Here is a 1,479-nt window from a genome sequence, read left to right as displayed (position 1 = left end):
TAAAGGTGGGTGGGGCTGAGGATGTGGGTGGGGCTGCAAGGCTGTGATTGAGGTCAGGTGTGGGCAGGGCCTGAGCAGAGTGGGTGGGGCCAGGAATGAGTGGGGCTTATGAATGTGGGTGGGGCCTCTGCTGTGGGTGGAGCCTGTTGGTGCTGGGTGGGGCTGAGATGGGTGGAGCCTGCAGTGATAGGCGGGGCTATGAGGGTGTGGGTGGAGCTTGTAATGATGGGTGGGGCTAAAAGAGTGGGTGGAGCCTGCAGTGATGGGTGGGGCTATGAGAGTGTGGGTGGAGCCTGCCATGAGTGGAGCTAAAAGTGGGCGGAGCTTGCAGTGATGGGTGTGGCTATGGGGTGTGCGTGTGGCCTGCACTGGTGGGCAGGGCTATGGGGTGTGGGAGGGACCTGCAGAGATGGGTGGGGCTATGAGGATGTGGGTGGAGCCTGGAGCAATGGGCAGGGCTGTGAAGGTGTGGGTAGTGATGGGCGGGGCTATGATGGGGTGGGGGGAGCCTGCAGTGATGGGTGGTGCTATAAGGGGTGGGTGGAGCCTGCAGTGATGGGCGGGGCTCTGAGGGTGTGGGTGGTGATGGGCAGGGCTATGAAGGGGCGTGGCCTGCAGTGATGGGCGGGGCTATGAAGGGGTGTGGCCTGCATTAGTGAGCAGGGCTGTGAGGGGCTGGGTGGTGGTGGGCGGGGCTATGAATGGGTGTGGCCTGCAGTGATGGGCGGAGCTATGAAGGGATGTGGTCTGCATTGGTGGGCGGGGCTGTGAGGGTGTGGGCGGTGATGGGTGGGGCTATGATGGGGTCCAGCCTGCAGTGATGGGCGGGGCTCTGAGGGTGATGGGCGGGGCTATGAAGGGGTGCAGTCTGCAGTGGGCGTGTCCCGCGCTGACCCTGGGGGGCTCTGGGCTCCTGCAGGCACTCGGGGGGGGATTTGGGGGGTCCTTGGGGGTCTCTGAGGGGTTTGGGGTCCCACAGATGCTGTGGGTGGAGGCTCTGAACACGGGGGGTTTGGAGGGTCTTTGGGGTCCCACAGACGCTGTGGGTGTGGGAGATGAACATGAGGGATTTGGGGGGGTCCCTGAGGATATTTTTGGGTCCCACAGACGCTGTGGGTGTGGGAGTTGAACGCGGAGGGTTTAGGGGGTCCCTGCAGGATTATGGGGGTCCCTGACGATATTTTTGGGGTCCCCACAGACACTGTGGGTGCGGGCTCTGAACGGGGCCCTGGGTGCCCTGGCCCTGTTCCACCTGTCCTACCTGGGCGCCCTGTTCGATGTGGAGGCCGAGGACGCCGTGGAGGAGCAGGTGGGACCCCCGAGCCCCCCGAGGTCCGGGGTCGCCCCCATCATCGGGAGCACCCTGACGCCCTCCCGCCCCCTCAGGGCTACGGCATGGCCTACACCGTGCGCAAGTGGTCCGAGCTGAACTGGGCCAGCCACTGGGTGACGCTGGGCTGCTGGGTGCTGGCGCGGCGG

The 1,479-nt window shown here is 65.0% G+C and overlaps 1 protein-coding gene across 1 annotated transcript in view; it reads left to right on the top strand.

Annotated features, from left to right (window-relative positions):
* Window positions 1–1,479, top strand: part of PORCN (porcupine O-acyltransferase) — a gene marked incomplete at its 5' end in the record, with an annotated part of 5,822 nt that overhangs the window by 2,673 nt on the left and 1,670 nt on the right. Inside the window, 2 exons of the mRNA XM_031065734.1 lie at window positions 1,158–1,309; window positions 1,387–1,475. Of these exons, the coding sequence (XP_030921594.1) occupies window positions 1,158–1,309; window positions 1,387–1,475 (241 nt within the window). The remainder of the gene's footprint in view (window positions 1–1,157; window positions 1,310–1,386; window positions 1,476–1,479) is intronic.

The sequence above is a fragment of the Geospiza fortis genome, unplaced genomic scaffold, assembly GCF_000277835.1.
Source record: "Geospiza fortis unplaced genomic scaffold, GeoFor_1.0 scaffold2461, whole genome shotgun sequence".
Taxonomy (NCBI): Eukaryota; Metazoa; Chordata; class Aves; order Passeriformes; family Thraupidae; genus Geospiza; species Geospiza fortis.
The sequence above is the reverse complement of the archived record's forward strand: the minus strand, read 5'-3'. Positions and strand labels throughout refer to the sequence as shown.